The 16,963-nt window shown below is 51.0% G+C and overlaps 1 protein-coding gene across 1 annotated transcript in view; it reads right to left on the reverse strand.

The window, feature by feature from the left end:
- Positions 1 to 1,853: 1,853 nt before the first annotated feature.
- EHMT1 (euchromatic histone-lysine N-methyltransferase 1) overlaps positions 1,854 to 16,963 on the reverse strand; it is a gene marked incomplete at its 5' end in the record, with an annotated part of 30,806 nt that continues 15,696 nt past the window's right edge. Inside the window, 9 exons of the mRNA XM_010151923.1 lie at positions 1,854 to 2,458; positions 2,746 to 2,921; positions 5,686 to 5,764; positions 10,158 to 10,244; positions 12,503 to 12,618; positions 14,134 to 14,211; positions 15,159 to 15,303; positions 15,692 to 15,859; positions 16,674 to 16,828. Coding sequence (XP_010150225.1) covers positions 2,275 to 2,458; positions 2,746 to 2,921; positions 5,686 to 5,764; positions 10,158 to 10,244; positions 12,503 to 12,618; positions 14,134 to 14,211; positions 15,159 to 15,303; positions 15,692 to 15,859; positions 16,674 to 16,828 — 1,188 coding nt within the window. The remainder of the gene's footprint in view (positions 2,459 to 2,745; positions 2,922 to 5,685; positions 5,765 to 10,157; positions 10,245 to 12,502; positions 12,619 to 14,133; positions 14,212 to 15,158; positions 15,304 to 15,691; positions 15,860 to 16,673; positions 16,829 to 16,963) is intronic.

Here is a 16,963-nt window from a genome sequence, read left to right on the forward strand (position 1 = left end):
GACGGTGAGAGCGTGCAGCGGCTGTGCTTAGTCACGCAGCTTCGTCAGCCCCCGGGCCGGCACCCTGGGGTGGGGGGGACCCCTGGGACCTGCACCCCACGGCAGCCAGCGAGCCCAGCCGAAAACCCACAGAGCCCTGGGGGCACTCCCCACCGCCTCATCCCACGGTAGGAAACATCCCCAGGGTTTGCTCCCAAGGAGAGCCTCCCCCTCACCCCTTTCCTTGGCATTTTTGATTTAATTGTATATAATTGCCTTTTGCAGCTTAATGAACTGATTCCATTCATTACCAGGCAGGGGCTGGGGAGCATCGCAGATCCCTCAGAGCTGGCCCCAAGCACCGGCACCACCAACCCCGCCGCGAGAGTCCAGGCTCCCAGAGAGGGTGACCCCAAACCCAAGGGATGATACCAGAATTCAGAAACAACCTCCCTCACCCCCAACAGAAACAAACAGTCCATGGGGCACCTTCTTCCTCGCTTGAAACCACACGGGGTGGGTTTGGGGGAGTTTTTGCCACCTCGGTTTCCCTTTCAAGCCCTGGGAGCTCCCCCAGCCAGCACCAGCCCCGGGCGGCGCGTCCCCACGGTGCTGCCGGCAGACAGAACGGCCAAACGCCTTTTAAAGCACTTTTTTTTCTTTTTTCTTTTTTTTCTTTATTGGTTTCATTGAAAACAGAACAAGAAAATGATCGGAGCCAAAAGACCGCTCCTTTAAAACTGTCAAAAACATTAAACAGAAAAAAAAAATAATAATAATAATAAACATGACGGCATTATGAATGTTCTAGAAGAGATGAACAAAAAAACTTGTTACTGCACTAATTACAGTATTTAAAGATATATGCAAAAAAAAAAAAAGAAGATAATGACCTGCCCAGCCACCACACAAAAGGTGATGGCGTTATTCCCACTACAATACTAACAATTTAAAAAAAGTTTTGTGGTTTTTTTTTCCTGCGTTTTTATACTAAAATCACTTTGTTCTTTTTATACAATTGATAGTTTATATTCACGTGGTGAGCAAAAATCACACCAGAATCAGCACCGTTTTGTTGTGTGGTTTCTTTTTGTTGTCGTTTTGGTTTTTTTTTTTTTGTCTTTTTTTTGTCTTTTTTTTTTTTCCTCTTTTTAATGCTAGTCCCCAATGTTTCAGTAATGGTAAAAAATAAATCAGTTTATTGAAACCTCATAGCGTGTGGCTTAAAAATTAAACCGAAGGTGCCCAGCGTTGAGAAAAGCGATGGGAACAGACGAGCTGGTGGCATCTGGGGTCTTCTCGCCGTGACACGTCCTGTCTGCTGCTGTCCCCAGCCGGCGGGCGCGGGTCGCTATAATCTCTCAAAGGAAAACTCATTTTTCTCAAGAAGTTAGTGTCTTGGACCTTCCCCTTCCACCTTCCCTCTCTAAAAGGGCAAATGCGACGGGGCGAGGGAAATCCTCCCGCGTCTGAACCGAACGCTGACGCAGCAACGGCCACGCGGCGCGGACGAGAGCTGGTGGTGACGGAGAAAGCCCAGGAGGGAGCGGGGTCTTGGGGGAAAACATCTCCACAGTCGGCTCGGGAGAGAGCCGGGGACCAAAGGGACTGTAAGGACTGTGGGTTTCTTCTCATCAGAAGACAAAAGCTGGTGGATTTGATAACAAGGAGGGTGTCTGTTAGAAACACGTCCTGCGAGATGTGGCAGAAATTAACGTGGGATTTTCAAAAAACCCAACAAAACAACCAAACAAACAAACCAACAAAAACCAACCAGCAGAACCTGCCCCGGGGCTGTGCCAAGCAAACCGAACTGCCAGCACCTCCCCCTCCCTCCCTGCTCCCCCCAGCTCTTAGAAAGAAAGTCCCATCAAGTATTCAAAGTTTATTACAAGTGAACGGGAGATGACTTGGCGTGAGCGATCCACTCGGGGAACAATGCTGGGAGGACGGGGTGGCTCTCCCTCGGCCCTGACAACACGTAGCACATGAAGAGACGGAGGCCAGGACAGCTCGCCTGGAAAAAAAACAAAACCGCAACAGCCACCCCTCCACACGCATCTGTGAAAACCAGCAGCTTTCCAGGACCGGGGAGGGGAGAACAACATCACGGAGGCGGGATTTGCTTTCACTTATTCCTCAAGTAACAGTCGGTGGCACAGCCCTAAGGGTCACAAACGCTTGGCTTTCCTTGAGCGGGGTTGGTTTTTTTTTCATTTTTTCTCTTTAATTGGAAATTCAGACAGTATGTGAATCTATAGGGTTAAAACACGTCAGTCTCTGGGGAGCAGAGCCTCAAAAGGGGCCGGCTGCCGTGGCAGAGCTGGTGTCGGGGAGCCCGTTTTCCTGCGTGTCCTGGGACGAGGTGCTCGCCTGCCGCTGGGCCAGCGCTGAGCTCGAGTGTTTGCACTTGGGTGAACCGCACTGACAGCTGAAGTATTTGCCTTTGATATCCCAGAACCTGTCTCCGTAGTCAAAGCTGGAAGAGAGAGACAGAGACAGGGTCACTGCCAAGCAGAAGCACAAGGAACCGCGCAGCGGTGCGAGGCACAGGGGTCAACCATCCTTGGTGCTGCCCAATTTGGGTTTTTACAAAGCTGCAGAGGATGGAGCGCGCTTGTGGGATCCCCGGGAAACGCTGCGGACACTGCTCCGAGAGCGAAGGGACAGAGTGAACCAGCCCGGGGGTGGCAGAGCTTTCGTCCCTCTGCGCTCCAGCCTTCCCCGAGCAAGGCGGTGGCTCCCCGCGGGACGGGCAGCACCTACCCGATTTCTTCTCCAGCTTCTATGTGCCTCGTGCTGAAGAAGGCGATCCTGGGAAAGCGGAGGTCCTGATGCGACATGAAGACTCGCACCGGGATGAGGTTTGGCTCGCAGAGGTGGTTTATAAAGCGGCTGACGTTGCCATAGAAACGGGCATCTATGCAGTACATCTCTCCTTCCTAGAGCAGAAATGTTGCATCTTTCATTAGATCAGGTTAGTACTGTGTTACCGCTTCGTGTTTAAAAAACAACAAATGACCAAACCACTGGTCTTTCCACCGAAACTCTGGAGAGCTGCACGTGGACCCAGCACCAGCGCAGGACACCCACTGTGCGTTTAAAAGGACTAAACACACACTTCTATATTCAACAGCGCTCTGAAAATAACAGTTTTCTGCACGGCACTCTGCCACCACCAGCCAAACGAGCTTCTAGAGCGCCCTGGCACCCGCTGGCACACCAGCCCTCCCCAGCCCTGCTCTGCTAAGGCCTCGGTCTGGCACAGTGGGGTCGGCGTTCGGTGCAAACACCTTCTGGGCAAAAGCCACGGGGCAGGGGAACAGGCACCTGTTCTGTCCTCTGACTGAACATGACACCTTGGAAACACAAAGCCAGAGCCTTGAGAAAACACAGGTAAAGATAAAAGTGAAAGCGAGAACACAGAAATCCCTTTCCAGAGAGCAGTAATATTTTGTTTTCCTTGAAAATGAAAAAAAAACCCTCAGGGCTTTTTTATTCCAGCAGAGAATGACTGTGCAAAGCAGAGACTTTAATTACAGAAGCTAATTTCAGTTGCAAAGAGGCCAAAAGCAAAAGGATCCATTAGCGGTGCTCACAGTCCCTTTTGGACAAGCACCTTGCAATCGCTAATGGATGAGCTGCGCCACATCACACCACCCAGCTGGTACAGGAGCCCGGGGAAGGTATCCCAACGACTGGGGCAGGGCGTCACCCCACAGGGTCCTGTATCACACACACGGTTACCAGCTCCGTAATTACGCCCTCACGTGCATCCATGGTTGGAGAGGACAACATGACCACATCCGCTGACCAGCTGGAAAGATCTGAGCCCCCTCACCACCCAAGTCAAGGCACGCTATCAAGAAAGGAGCCTGCTGCCTTGACCAACACAGGCAGCATCCTCGCTGTGAAGCTGCTGAGGAGGACAAGTGCCAAAGCAAACTGCTTCCCACCTTGCTACAAGGGTGTTGAGAACATTAAGAGTCACACGGTGGCAAGCAGAGAGGAAAAGGAGACACCAAGGCTCTGGGGTGAGATGAGTCTCATTCTCAAGAGGGGGAAGGCAAGAGCGTTTCTGAGAGGGAGGAAGCCTGGAGAAAGCTGTTCTTGCCTAAAAGCAGGTGTCACAGGGATACAGCAGCGCGCAGCCCCGAGTGCTGCCTCTCCTCGATGGAGCATGGGAAGGTCAAGTGCCTGAGCCAGGACTGCAGAGGGAAGGGGTGGCTTAACACAAACAGACGCAACAGCAGCAGCTAAACCTCAACCTCGTCTTTCCCACAACTAGTGTGCTTTTTCCAGCTCTCCAGTACAGAGACAAAACTGCCCTTTAGCCAGTGGAAGCCCAGAGTTGTGCTGCGTCTTCCCCCTGGAAACCCAGCCACGGCAGCGAGAGTTGGCTGTTTGATGTTCACCCCTTTTCGGACGGGATGGGATGCAACTGCAGCACCTGGAACACTGAGCAATTCACCATGCACACGGCCTTGAGTGACAGCTCGAGGTACAGGCACATCAGAAATGATGTCCCCACCACTGTCCTTCACTACAGCACAAGCCCATCCAGGCCACTCCTTTGAGACACACCAGGACTCCAAGTCTGTCCTCCCAGGGCTGACACCCTTCTGAACTTCCCATCTCCCAGGAGGCCACAGGACCTGGCTGGCTCTGCCCTGACCTCCTCCACCCATCCCAACAGCTACCATTAACCCTCACTCCATGACTTGGTTCCTGCTTCTCTAGGGATGCTCTGCTTTGAAGCGACCCTGAGCAAAGATGACGTGCGTGTGCCTGCACTTGGGTCTCCTTCCCTGCTTCACTGAAGGCTTCATCGGAGCAAACACAGAGGTTCTCCCTCCAGGCAGCAGCCAGGGACTAACCTAAAGGCAAGGCCAGGCCCAGGTGGGCTCTTGCTCATAAATGTCCCTGCTGCACTTCAGCTTCTCAATTACAGCTTGACCCCTCTGTTTTCAGACTCACTACAAGTCTCATTTCTTGCCTTTTTTCAGTTGTTGAATGTGTGTTGCTTTAAAACAAAAAGTTAAAAAAAAGCATCACTTTTTTGCCACTAGCTGATGACAGAAACAAGACAGAGACTGTTTTACAGCCTTCCTTGGAAGCCACCTCACTCCTCTGCGTCCCCAGCTCACCTCTCTCCTCTTCTCTTTTCCCACTGAAAGTCTGCAGTGATGGCCTTGCTTTAAAAGCTTTTGATTCCTGCTCAGAGACAGCCCTCCACACAGCAGCACAGGGTCACTACCAGCAGAACAAGCCAACAGTCCCTGCCAGGGTACCTGACGGATCCCATTAAAGTGAACGGGGTTTGTTTTTCTGTCTTCCAGCTCATCTTTTTACGAAGAACTCAAAGAGCTGCCGACCAACGCGGCTGCAAGCCTGAGTATCAAAAACTGAACAACTCAAGTCAGGATGCCCAGATGGTTTTGACAGAAGAGCATCTTCATCAAAACTGGTGTGGGCAGCACAGACCGTGGTGGCCCGGTGCTGCTGGGCTCTGTTACCATTTTAACAAGCCCGAAAACCTTCCCTCGACCGCTCTATGTTTTGACTAAAACGCAGCGAGGATGTGGTTCTCCTCTTTGCAGGCTTTCAGACTGTGTTGTACATCAAGATGGAGGCAAATATTCTCTTTGCTCTTTTCGAGAGGCAAGACCTTGGGTTTCTCTCATTAGACACCTTCAGTTACGGTACCTTGTTGTCAAGGTCAAAGAGGTAGGAGTCCTCTTCACGGACGTCTGCCTCGGAATCGGATATCAGCTCACCGACGTACCTGCGGACAAACAGGAAAGGCAGAAATAAGATGCTCATGCAATCACAAGCTTTGGTTTAAACACCTCCCTCTGGCAAGAGGAAAGGAAAGGGATACAGCCCAGCCACGGATGGCAACCCACAGCCTCAACAGTGCAGGTCATCTCAGAGCCACCCGGGCAAACCGAGCTTTGCCAACATAAGCAGCTAAAATCTGGCTCCAAACCCCAACCTTCCAGGGCAACATTTTCAATATTAAAAATGGAGTCATACTTCCAATAAAATTCACTTTATCCTGAGGACTATGCTTCCTTTCACAAATCTCTTCGTTAGCCAGGATCATCACACTAATCCGCTTCTCCTTATGTTCACGGTCAGAGTCCTGCCCTGGCTCTCCTGTAACACCACTGCAGTGCTCATGCTGTTTACATCCCAAAGTTTGTGTCCCTCTTTCCTGTATTTTCCCAGGGTATCCATAGAAAGTTTTCTTTTAAAAGTCTTAGGCCTAATCCAACCTGGCAGGATCCATGCAAGGATCTAGGCTCCTTTCTCAGTCGCCCTAGAACCAGAATACGTCAGAGCTGTGATCCCAGTAGCAGCTGCCGTGTTGTAAAACCAGTTGCAAGGTAGATTTCAACCAGCTCCTCCGAGCACGGCGAAGCACGTGCTGCTGAGTCTGGCTTGCCGAGGAGGAGGAAATACACACAGCACCCTTCACACCCCAGAGATGCTGGTACTGATGCAAACCCCCTTGCTGCAGGAGACCTCACTGCAAACGTTCCCACATTTGTCTCCCTGACTCCATCTTAAACAGTTCTGGATTGTCAAAGTCCAGCGTTTCCTGCCCTGACCTGCTTGCCATGAAGCAAGAGACACAAGAGCAGAGGCACTGAGCCAGAGGAAGGACGCGAGGAAAAGCAGCAGCGCAGTAGATGCTGGGATGTTAAGCCTTCCCGGCCCGCAATGCAACGCTAATTAATTATAAGCAAAGGATTCACAGCACAAATAAATATTCTTTGCAGCATCAACAGAGACTCCCATGATCAGCAGCCATTATCACAGCATTCCTCTGCAGCTCTCACGGCCTTTTCAAAGCGTTAACCAACCGTATCCATCTCCCCCTGCGGCTCAAGGCAGCATTTAACTCCAGGGCTGGGGAAGAGGAGCGCCACGATGCATTAACCTGGAGCGGACCCACGCACTCCGCGACAAGGGATCATTTGGCCGCGGTTCCCAAACAGGAGCGATCTGGCCAAGCTGCTTTGCCAGAGCAGGAGGTTGCCGCCGCGGGCAATCCTCCTGTTTGCCCCCACGGCACCTTGTTCTTTATGAAGCGCTCCCGTAAGGCTGCGGCGTTACTGGAAATCACACGCTCACCGGTGACCTGAAGCGGTAGGAAGATGCTGGCCAGGGCAGAGAAATTGCTGTAACGTGGCCCAGTAGCCAGCGGCAGCAGAGAAACTGCTAATAAGGCTGCACTGAGGCGCTCTGCTCAGGGACAGCCACTTCAGGCTTACAACTCAGTGAAACAAAACCCCACAATCTAATCAAGAATTGTTGTTTCGATGTTCCTTTAAAAACCATTCCTGTAACTCGTTCCCTTTCCAGGACTGCTTATCAATACGAACGGTTCCCGCATTTCCCAAGTACGAAGTTACGGAAGGATGCGCAAGAGGTACGTGTTCCCACCCAAAAACGAGAAGGAGCATTAGCCCCTTCATTTAAGGGCTCCCCAAGTCAAGCCAGCGTCCGTCGTCTTGGCAAAATGTTCAGCACACCAACGGCAAGCAACTACACCTCAGAGCTCTACACCGCACGCATCACCGCACGATCAGGGCGCACTCCATGCAGAAATCCAGAGCAACAAGAAGCCCCTCGCACAGGCTCCAGCCTTTTCCACGGGGTGTAGGAGATGGGACATCTCAGGATTCTCTGGCTGAAGGTGTGGCTAAACTACCTGGCTCGATGCAGATGGCATCCTGTCAGAGCATCACTGTTTTGTACAGAAATGAAATATTTGGAAACCATGGAATTGACATGCACCGACAGGAACAGACCAGAATCTGGCTAACCTCTGGGATCCACATCCCACCAACTCACAGCGTCTCCAACAAAAGCTCTGAACCAGCTGCCCCATTTCCAGAATGAGCAGTTACACCATCTACCAAGCAAGCGTGAACGGAGCAGATTCAAAACATCCCACAGCACCGTCAGCACAGGGCTAACAGCAGCAACTTCTGAGCAGTGACAAATTCGGAGGCCAGGGAGAAACATGCACCAAGCACACTCTGGGGCATCTGCCAGCGGAAGAGCCTAAAACCTCCAAAGAGCCTAAGACTCGGTGGGAGCTCAGTGGGGCAGGGATGACAACGCTGCTGCACCTCACCCTCGCTAAGCTGCTGCTTCCAGGACTGCACTCCAGGTACCCGAGGCTGTTAGCAAGAGGGTCTGGAGCCACTGGGGTCTGGAGAGCCCTGGAGATGATGGAGGCGGGGCTGGCTGGCCACTGCGCTAGCAGAGCCCTGCTCCCAGCTGCCCAACTGCTCCGAGCACTGCCGAACGCTCCCGGCAGAAGCTGCTGTGCGCTGCCGGAGGGACAGCCCGCAAGCAGAAACGGGAAGGGAAACCATTTTGGGAGTGATTACAGAGAAGAGTTGAAAGGGATCTGAAGTACAGAGCAGGCTGACAAGCAGTACGTGTGTAGGAAAGGCACTGACACACAGGAACAGTCAGGACCAGCAGTTCTGTAGAATAGAAGTGTTTTAAGAACTATTTGCCCCTCTTGTAGGCATACATGAAAAACTACGGAACAGCAGTCATCCTTACACCAATCATCATCCTTCCAAACCAGGGTAACAACCTCCACACAAAGTGACTACCCGCACAGGGCTCTAACCCACGTGTTCAATGCAAAATGCTCTTCCACAAGAGCAAATCCCGGGAGCCGCTGTGCGGGAGCGGCCTCCAAGCATCGCTGGCACTGGGGCTTCTTTGCCACACATGAGGAAGAAACCGACTCCACAGGCTGCCCGTAAAGAATCACGGGAAGGACACTGGTGCAGTTGGCTTGAGGGAGTGAGGACTGGAATTGTGAGTGGAGTAAATAACGTGTGTGTGTGTGAGGGTGATGAAGGCAAGGAGGAATGTGCAAGGGCAAGACATAAATTAGATCAGCTTTTCAGTCTGCAGCTCATTTAGATAATAGAGATAGTGCCCACCATGCAAACAGCATCAGCAGCTCCTGACAAGGGTGGAGGGAAGAGTTCAGCAGAGTTTTGGTATCTGCACCCCATCAGCTCTGATGTGCTCTGCATCGCACCCGTCTGTGTAATTACACCGTCACACAGGGCTGCCCCGGCTCCTTGGGCTGCCTGTTCACCACTGCTCGTTCCTCTTTCCTCTTAGCATTCCAGGAGGATTTGGTGTAGTCAGCACCTTTTTTCTTTGGGAGCAGTTTATGAGTAGGCTCTGGCTCGTGTTTGGGTGTGAACCAGGACACAGAGACCTTTGGTTCTTAACAGGAAGCCCCACCTGAAGACAGACTTGAGACACTCCCCACAGTTTTAAGCTTTACCTCTGAAAAAACACTTCATTGTCAGGCAGCTCCTAAGACAGAAGACATACTTGACTGACTCCTTTTCCTTCTTTTTTTTACCTTTTAATTCTGCAATAACCTTCCTCAATCCCCCGCCCCAATTCTATAAAACACCACTAACCCGTTCTAAAAATCCCCAGCACCTATTTCCATGGAGGGTACAAGTCCAGCCTTATTTAGAAGGTCTTAACTCACTGCAGTATTGCAATGAAGAAAGTACTTTCCAAAATACTTAACAAAGTACAGATACCACTTTAAAGCCCAAAAACTGTGGGGTTCGACGGCAGTTTTTCCACTTGACATAAATCTGAACATTTTTGTTCTTAAGTACTTTATTGAATCAGGGCCGAAACATGTGCTTAACGCCAAGTGCTTTACTGTTTTGCTGAATCAGACTAAAGCCAGAGCTGTGACACTGGAAAACCTCTTCAGAAGTCAGTACTGAAACTGAAGAAGATCTGATATAAAGAAGTTGCTCCAAACTGCCTTGGCCTTAAGTGTCCCATATCCACAGTGCACACGAGTTGAGCACATTTGCAGTACAACCCAAACAAGTTTTCCCCCACCACTTGTGTTTCAGAGGGGTACGAGAGCTAAGCACAGACCCCAGCAAGATGGAGAGGGGTGGAGAAAGCTCCACGCCATGAGGAAGAGGACAAACAGAGCAGGAAATGCAGTCAGGAAACCTCTGACCGAGGGCAAGCAGCTAGGCTCCATGCCAGCCTCATTTGCGTGAAAACCTCTCCTTGCAGAGCAGCAAACCACCCAGGCCTCGGGAAGTGATGCATTCCCGGGAGCTAATGAGAGCTGAGTAACTTACTCGCACACAAAGGTTCCCAGTGGAATGTCTTGCATTGTTCGCACACCCCAGCCCATCCTTTGTGTCCGATAAAGCTGCAATCGAGTCCTGGAAGAGAGGAAACAAGCCACGTTGATGACAGCGCTCCACTGAAAGACAGAGGGATGAGTAAAAAAAGCCAGCGACCTTCTATCACCCCAAACTCAAAGCTGATTTCAGTATTCAACCCCCTAGTTCTCACGCTGGCACCACTGTGGGCACGCTCCTCTCCCACTGCTGTGCCGAGGGAAGATGCTCCATGGGAACTGCTCGGGGACAAGGAATGGGTGCCCATCAGCCCGTTCTCCCTGCCCAGCAGCACGTGGTGAGGTTCACCCTGAGGACAGAGAGGTTAAGGACGTACGGGACTGGACACAGCGTGTGGTTATGCTGTCGATGAGTTACACATAGGATACCAGAATCCCACCAGCAGCATTTCTTTTCCCTTCCACGCGCACACCCGGCGCTCGGCAGACAGCAGGGAAGGTAGAAGGGGATGTAAGGCAGCATAACTCTGCAGGGAGGGGTGCTGCAGGGAGCTCACAGTGAATTAAGAACACCTTGAGCTAAGTGCTCTGATCCCTTTGCCCTCTGCTGAGGCCGGTGCATTTAGCAACTCCATCGTATCCAGCTCCCTGGCTGAAAGACAAGGAAGAAACGCTGCAACTTGAAACTTCTTGGTGTAATAGCTGCTCTGTGGAATTTTACTGATGGAGTTTATAGGCAGAGAAACAATCCTGTAAGTCATTCTGCCTCCTGCTCAGCCAGAACTTGAGTTAAGTGCAGGATGAACACTCTCCAGGGCTAGGGAAGGCTCGCTCTGTCCCTGAGGGAACCAAAACCCACTCTCAGCAACACTGTTATCGGAATAAAGAGAAATCTGATGCTCACCTTAAATTCACCCTGTTGCTTTCTCCAGTACTGCTCTCCTCTCCCCCAGCCCACCCCCCTGCCCGTCAAGCACCGTCAGCTCAAACCAGGGGCTGTGCCTTTTCTCCTCCCTGCTCACAGCTGCTGGAGCCTTCACCAGCACGACACACGACTTCACGAGAGCGACCGCTCTCAGAGAAACAGGCTGAACACTGTATTTCAGGCCTGAGGAAGCCGCTCCATGTTTTGCCTCGTCCATCACAGCAGAGCAGAGAGCCGTGCTCAGGTTCAGGCTCTGCTGTCGAGGACGACACGGGCAGCAGCGGGACCTCGGCTCCGATCGCAGCTTCCCGGCTGAGCTGGGTCAGCCTGCCAGATGGAAACGTGTGCGCTGCTGAGCGGAGTTAATTTGGAGCAAATCTGATAAAGGAAGCAGTGAAACTGAAGCAGAGGCACCCACGGGTCATGACACAGCCCAAGCACAGGAGGTTTCCTCCCCTGCCACCCCAGGGACCACGGCACAGCTCTGCCAAGCACCTGACCAACTTCCCAACAGAGCCGCTCTCCCAGGCTCCTGGTTGGGCTTCCAACCCTTCCCATCTTTCAGAAAAACACTTCAGCAAGGCAAAAATGCAAAAGCAACAGCTCTGGCTGTACAGCTCCTAAATAAACACCCACGTAGCCACTGGAGCTCTGGAGCTTGGCAGGGAAAACCAGAGAGGGGTGAAGTTCTGTGGAAATGCATCGAGCTTTTTCCTTACTTATTTTTAACGTTGCAAAATGTCATTGAAATTACAAAGCTTGCAAAAAAAGTGGTGTCAGTACGACAAAAAAATTGCAAACTCTTTTTTCCAGTGGGATTCCTTTGAAATTAGTGCAGTGGCAAACTTCTCCACAGCAGAGGTTCAAAACAAAACATTCAGAGTTTTAGCCTGGTACCAAAATCCCAACAGCCTAATCCGCAGCCGCGAGGGCACACAGGTATCCAGGTACCCAATTCAGGGGGGGTCGTGCCAGTAACTTGGAAATTTTAAGCAGCCAAGCCTGTGCATGCTGGGCTATGTTTCCAACACAGACTGCTAACTTGCAAGATCTTCCAAACTAAGGCTTTGCAGTTGCTGCTGCTGTTATCCTCTTCACAGATCCCACCTGAGAAGTTACATTTAGGCTGTTCATGCAAACCCACAAACCATTTATATGTTTTATGGTCAGGCTGATGAAAGAATGTCGCAGTTCTCACATGACAGGGGCAGGGTGCAAATATTAACACCGGCAGCACACAGGAACCCGCCTGCATCCCACCGCTGTGTGGGGGCACCTGCCCCAACCTCTGTCTCATCTCAGGAAGTCCTGGGGTTCTGTGGGTTTAGGGGTGAGCTGAGACTAGAAACTCATAATGCTCATGAGTTTGGTGCTGGTCTCGCCCAAATAAGCTGCGATTGGATCCTCCTGCTCACCTCAGCCCATTCTGTACCACCCGGTTCCTACAGGTTCGCCAGCACGAGCACGCGTGATTGCACTCAAAGATCAGTGGCGGCTCAGCCATGTTGAATTCGGGCAGGAGTCGGCCGTCCTGGAGAGGAGAGGCACTCGGTTAGTTGTCTGTTCCTGTGGCGCCTCCAAACTGGAGGCAGGCCAAGAGCAGAAATTCCCTGGGCGTAAAACAGGCCAGAGAACCCCAAGGTTCAGCATGCCCTGACCTCCCCAAAACCAGCTTCAAACAGCAACTTCCGCAGTGGTTTTGCTCCACCCCACAGTGGCCACTCACCACTACTGGGGACCTGAGCACAATTCCTGTGAGGAGCGGCTGAGGGAGCTGGGGGTGTTCAGCCTGGAGAAGAGGAGGCTCAGGGGAGACCTGATCACTCTCTACAGCTCCCTGAAAGGGGGGTGCAGAGAGAGGGGTTGTTCTCTTCCCCCAATTGACAAGTGACAGGACAAGAGGAAACAGCCTCAAGTTACACCAGGGGAGGTTTAGATTGGATATTAGGGAAAATTTCTTCCCTGAAAGGGCTGTCAGACATTGGAAGGGGCTGCCCAGGTAAGTGGTGGAGCCACCATCCCTGGAGGGATTTAAAGACATGCAGATGTGGCACCTAAATGTTTCTCTGATTCTATTCTATAATTCACCAACCACTGACAAACAGCAAGAAACCATCTAGATTTTTGTTGCCTGGCATCACCCTCTGCACGACCAAAAGAAATATCTTACAGTGCTGTGCAAAAAAACGGTGTGCATCATCATTATTGTAATTTTGCAGTGCTGGAGGGAAGAAGCGGATGCTTAGTCTGTCTCTGGAATAAAGCCTAAACTTCCAGAGTACAAGGCAAGCACACCCAAGTTCTGTGAACCACATTATCTTCCCAAATAACACTCCCAAAAAAATTACAATTCAATTATTTACCAACCACACAGGATTAAGGAAGTGATAGGCACAGTTCATCATTTTTAACAAATTTGGCTTTTAAGGCTTGAAAGATGTAATCACCTATTAACGTGTAAATAAAATGGCTACACAGCAAAGAAAGATGCCAATATTCCCCCTGGGAGAAACTTGCAGAGATTCACAGAACTCCTGATCCTAGCAGAACCTGTCCAAATATTAACCTCAAAGCCTCCCTGGAGGGCTGAAGCATACTTACCCAAAACAAACCAGGCTCCTGGCAACACTGCAGTTAAAACTCTTTACTTTGCCTTCATCCAGAAGGATCACAACAAATAAAAGCAGGCAAAAAACCTCTCTACTACCCTCCCCTTGCTTACATATGACAGCATTTTCTATGTTGCTCTGAAATGGAAGCTGATTTCACGCATGGATTATTAAATGCTCTCTATCACATGGGTATAATTAATGGCTCAGCTGGCGTGACAGTAGCACAAATAAGTAACACTAGAAAAGCTTCCCTGAGTATGCATTTTGTTATTATCACCATCTCAAAGCTGAGTCTACAACTGGGGGCATTTTACAACAGAAAGCAGAGGAGTTGTGCAAGGAACTGTTTGTAAGGTGCTATTACAAACCCTGAGTTGTGCAGAGTTCAGCTTGCAGACACAGGTCTAACCCAACAGGAGGGTCTGTGTCCTCACCTTATCATACCAGCAGCGCATGCTGAGCTGGCCGCACATGCAGTTACTGGAGGAGCAGTCGTCTATACATACGCAATACTGGAAGAGAAGAAAAGGGGTTAAATCCATGGCACTCACACACCCGAACTGAAAGAGCAACTTCTGTGACTGGGTCAGAGAGGAAAGCACAAGTCTTCGTTTTCTCCTGCTGCAGCTCATTAGCCAGAAAGATAACCAGCCTCATCGTTTCAGCAGCGCTTTTACTCCACTATTTATGTGTGTGCAATGAATGTCGATGCTTGCAGGGTACAGAGCCATCTTCATCCCTCGTGAGAGGATGTCCCCTGTGTTACTGACCTTCCTCTGTGCCCTGTGAGCTGTGCTCCACGCTTGAGGACAAGGAAAGCTCCAAGGAGGGCCCAGAGCTGGGAGATGATGTGACGCAATGTCTCGGCCCTTCCCTGCTGCTCGCTTCTTCCCACATGCGTGCTCAGGCCGGCCGCTTCCCCGGCGTTCCCCAAGCCAACAGCCACCACCAGCTGCTGCACAAATGGGCTCGGGCATGGGAAGGTCACCTCAGCCATCTGAGAGCTCTGCCCAGAGAGGGGATGCCCTCACCCTACACTTCCCCACCCATTCCTTTGAGGACTTCCAGTATCACATGGAAGACCTTGGCCTGGATGCTGCTGTCAGGAGGAAGACAGCAGGAGGAAGGTCTCCAAACAACTCTTAAACTCTCCAGATACAGAAGAGAGGAAAAGGATAAACGGGAGCCACATCAGCCAGCACCAGATGGCTGATGCTACAGCAGCCAGCTGAACACAGAGGCTAGCTTAAGTCTTGGAAACAAAGAACAGCAGAATCCCACCTCCTAGAGCAAGAGCTGCAGTTTAGGACCTTAACCTTAGCTGGAATTTGATGGTAGTATTAGCACTAGACATTCCCATTCTGAATGCAAAACCTGTTCTGATGTGCAGTGCGTGGCAACATCTCTGAATGCACACACCAGCGCAGGAAAAAACACATGGACACCCAGGATCCCTCACCTGTAAATGAGTGATGTTTCTATCAATGTCCATGGGGGAGGTGACGCAGTTCTGTGAAACGTATTTGTAGTTGCTAGGACAAGGCTCGGTGTCCACTGAATTGACGCAGGGAATCGGGATCCGCTCATAACCCCGGGCAATGTCTCTGTCAGTAGAAGAAAGAGAATTGTCACAGAAGAAAAGCTCCCCCGAACAAGGGGCCATTCAAATGCCATCCCGGGGCAGAATTACTGCCTTTGATCACTGAGCATTCAAAGCCTGAAAGCAATTTAGATGAGAATAGAGTTCATTTCTTTCCACCCTGCCTTACAGATTGTTCTTTGTGCTTGCGAATATTTCCGCTTGGAGGATGAATTTACAAACCACCGTCCGAATCAGCAAGTGCTTAGTTCTTGCTAAGCTCAAACTGACCTTCACACCAGTTTAAAAAAGCTAAGCACGCACTTGCAGCCCTCTCTTAGGCCAGGCCCCCAGCCTCTCCCATGCAAGGGCTCTATTTCATGACTCACCAGCCAAGCCAGCCGTGTTCTCACCTGTTCACGACCTTCTCTATCTGGGCAGGCTTCTCAGGAGATGATTCTTTGAGAGTCTTGTTCATCTGTAGGGCCACCCAGACCTGAGAGTTAAGGCTGGAGCACTGGAGTGGAGTCTCACCCTCCTTGTTCTTTAAAGTGACATCCGAGCCACGGGAAAGAAAGAGACTGCAAAACAGCAAGAGGGGATAAGCATCCCCCAAGAGAAACCGCGCAAGGGGAAAATGAGCTGAATCACATCCTCCCGCCAGCCCCTAAGGGACAAGGAAGAATCTGTAGTAGTGAATAATCACCTCTGTTTTCTTTATTTAGCATGGTTCAGTGAATCCTTCTACGTGAAGGCGCTGGCAGAAGCCACAGACTGGAGCTCTAGGCACTCAACGAGAGCTCTGGGCAAACCTCGCCTTGCTCCAGGCGTGAGAGGTACCTTGCTGGTACCAGCCTAACTTCAGACAGGCTTGAAACTCTCTCTGGCAGGGAAAGATATGGGGTGGGAGGAGTAGGCTGGAAATGGAAAAGTCCCACAGGAAACTGGTATCGGACTTGGCCCTTGTTTATACTCACCAGCTTCTGGTGAGTACACAAGATGACTTTATTCATAGCAGTGATGAAGCAAAGGAAAAGCCCTGTTACCACATTATGCCACGCTGGTTGTGAAAAGACAAAAAGCTTTAATCGAGGATGCCTGATGCCTTTCTGCTGGGAAGGCCAGGCTGAGCACGGCCCCTCAAGCTCTCTGCCAAAGACTCCGGGGCCACTCCACGTCTTCTGATCTTTAAACTCCTCCGGCAGCAGCTTGTATTTCAGACCCACTGACCCCAGGAGCAGGGCAATGGGGAAACAAGCCCTCCATCCCAACTGAGGTTTGTGCTTAAATGCCAAAGGCATTTCAAAGGATCTCCTGAGCTTGCCAGCCAGCACCCAGGTGGAAAGGAGTGACCAGGGGAAGGGAGAGAAGCGGCAGGGCTGGAGCTGTACTTACACAACACACTCGTAGCGGTTCTCCCTGGCTGCAATATGCAGGGGTGAGTCCCCGTGAATATTCACTGCATGTAAATCACACTTAGCAGCCAGCAGTATCTCTGCTATGTCAACACAGCCAGAAAAAGCAGCCCAGTGCAAACAAATATTTTCCTCCTGGAAGGAAAGAAAACAGAGTAGAGGCTGTTTAGTGCATTAAAACCCTGTCGCTTTGGGACTTCACCACCTCTGCACCTGTAGCACACAACATGTGGCTTGCAGTCTCCTTCCCCACACTGTTCCTTCTTGCCG

This window comes from Eurypyga helias, unplaced genomic scaffold (genome assembly GCF_000690775.1).
Source record: "Eurypyga helias isolate BGI_N326 unplaced genomic scaffold, ASM69077v1 scaffold19485, whole genome shotgun sequence".
Lineage (NCBI taxonomy): Eukaryota > Metazoa > Chordata > Aves > Eurypygiformes > Eurypygidae > Eurypyga > Eurypyga helias.